Source organism: Penaeus monodon, chromosome 28, assembly GCF_015228065.2.
Source record: "Penaeus monodon isolate SGIC_2016 chromosome 28, NSTDA_Pmon_1, whole genome shotgun sequence".
NCBI classification, from domain to species: Eukaryota; Metazoa; Arthropoda; class Malacostraca; order Decapoda; family Penaeidae; genus Penaeus; species Penaeus monodon.
The window spans coordinates 33064876-33065804 of NC_051413.1; the positions used below are offsets into that span (position 1 = coordinate 33064876).

At 40.9% G+C, this 929-nt stretch overlaps 1 protein-coding gene across 1 annotated transcript in view; it reads right to left on the reverse strand.

Annotated features, from left to right (window-relative positions):
• Window positions 1-929, reverse strand: part of LOC119591512 (axoneme-associated protein mst101(2)-like) — a gene marked incomplete in the record, with an annotated part of 46693 nt that overhangs the window by 44348 nt on the left and 1416 nt on the right. Inside the window, 1 exon segment of the mRNA XM_037940260.1 lies at window positions 851-929. Coding sequence (XP_037796188.1) covers window positions 851-926 — 76 coding nt within the window.

Sequence of the window (929 nt, forward strand, 5' to 3'; positions counted from 1 at the left end):
ATTAATACAAATAAATGAAAATAGGGGTATATTCCCTTACCCAAATCCAGTCTACGAAAAGGAATATCTAGAAAAGTAAAGAAATGGAAAAAAAGCTAAAAATATCAACTACTGGGAACAGACTTTCGCCGGCATCACTAGCCCGAGGGATCCAAGAGAAAAAAATCCTAAATATCCTTCTGCGAGCGACCGGCCCACTCTGGAAAGACACTGCAGCATCAGACCGAGCCACGTCTTGCCGAGCGCAGTAAGGTCGATTAGGACACTGCGGGCCTTTGAGAGCGGCGCCCTTGACGACATGCGGCTCGCCGGGATCGATCGGCGATATGGGCGATGCTGCATTAGAGAAACGTGTAACTTCAGCCTCTATTTACATCCCAGCCAGCACGGGTGGGCGCGGCTCACAGAAAACGGAGAAAGAAAACGTGTAAACTTGTCGGCAACCTAGAATTCTGAATGGGCACTGATTTGTTGGCCATATTTATTATTAGTTTTTCTCTGGGGTGGATTCTGTTAACATCTCCATGGATCAATATTACCAATTCACTTTTTGCATTTCCTCTTTTCTCACCACCAAAATTCTGAAAGTTCCGACACTGCAGACTTGTTTCATGTAATCCATCATATATTTTTCAAATAACATATCAACACTCGTCAAGTAAAGAAAATAAATATATACAAAATCTATGCAAATACTTTGTAAACATCACCTGAAGTAAAAAATATATATATACTAATCATGACCTAAGCTTTCTATATGAAGAAAATAAAATATATATAAATAAAAAAAGGACACTAATCCTTCTATTTTGTTCCCGACATCAAGCATGAAATGGAAAAACTCTCTAACCTGGAATGGCGGAGTTGACGGAGCAGGTCTGACAGAAGCACCTGAGGAAGGAGTCTCGAACGAGTCCAATCAGCATCTT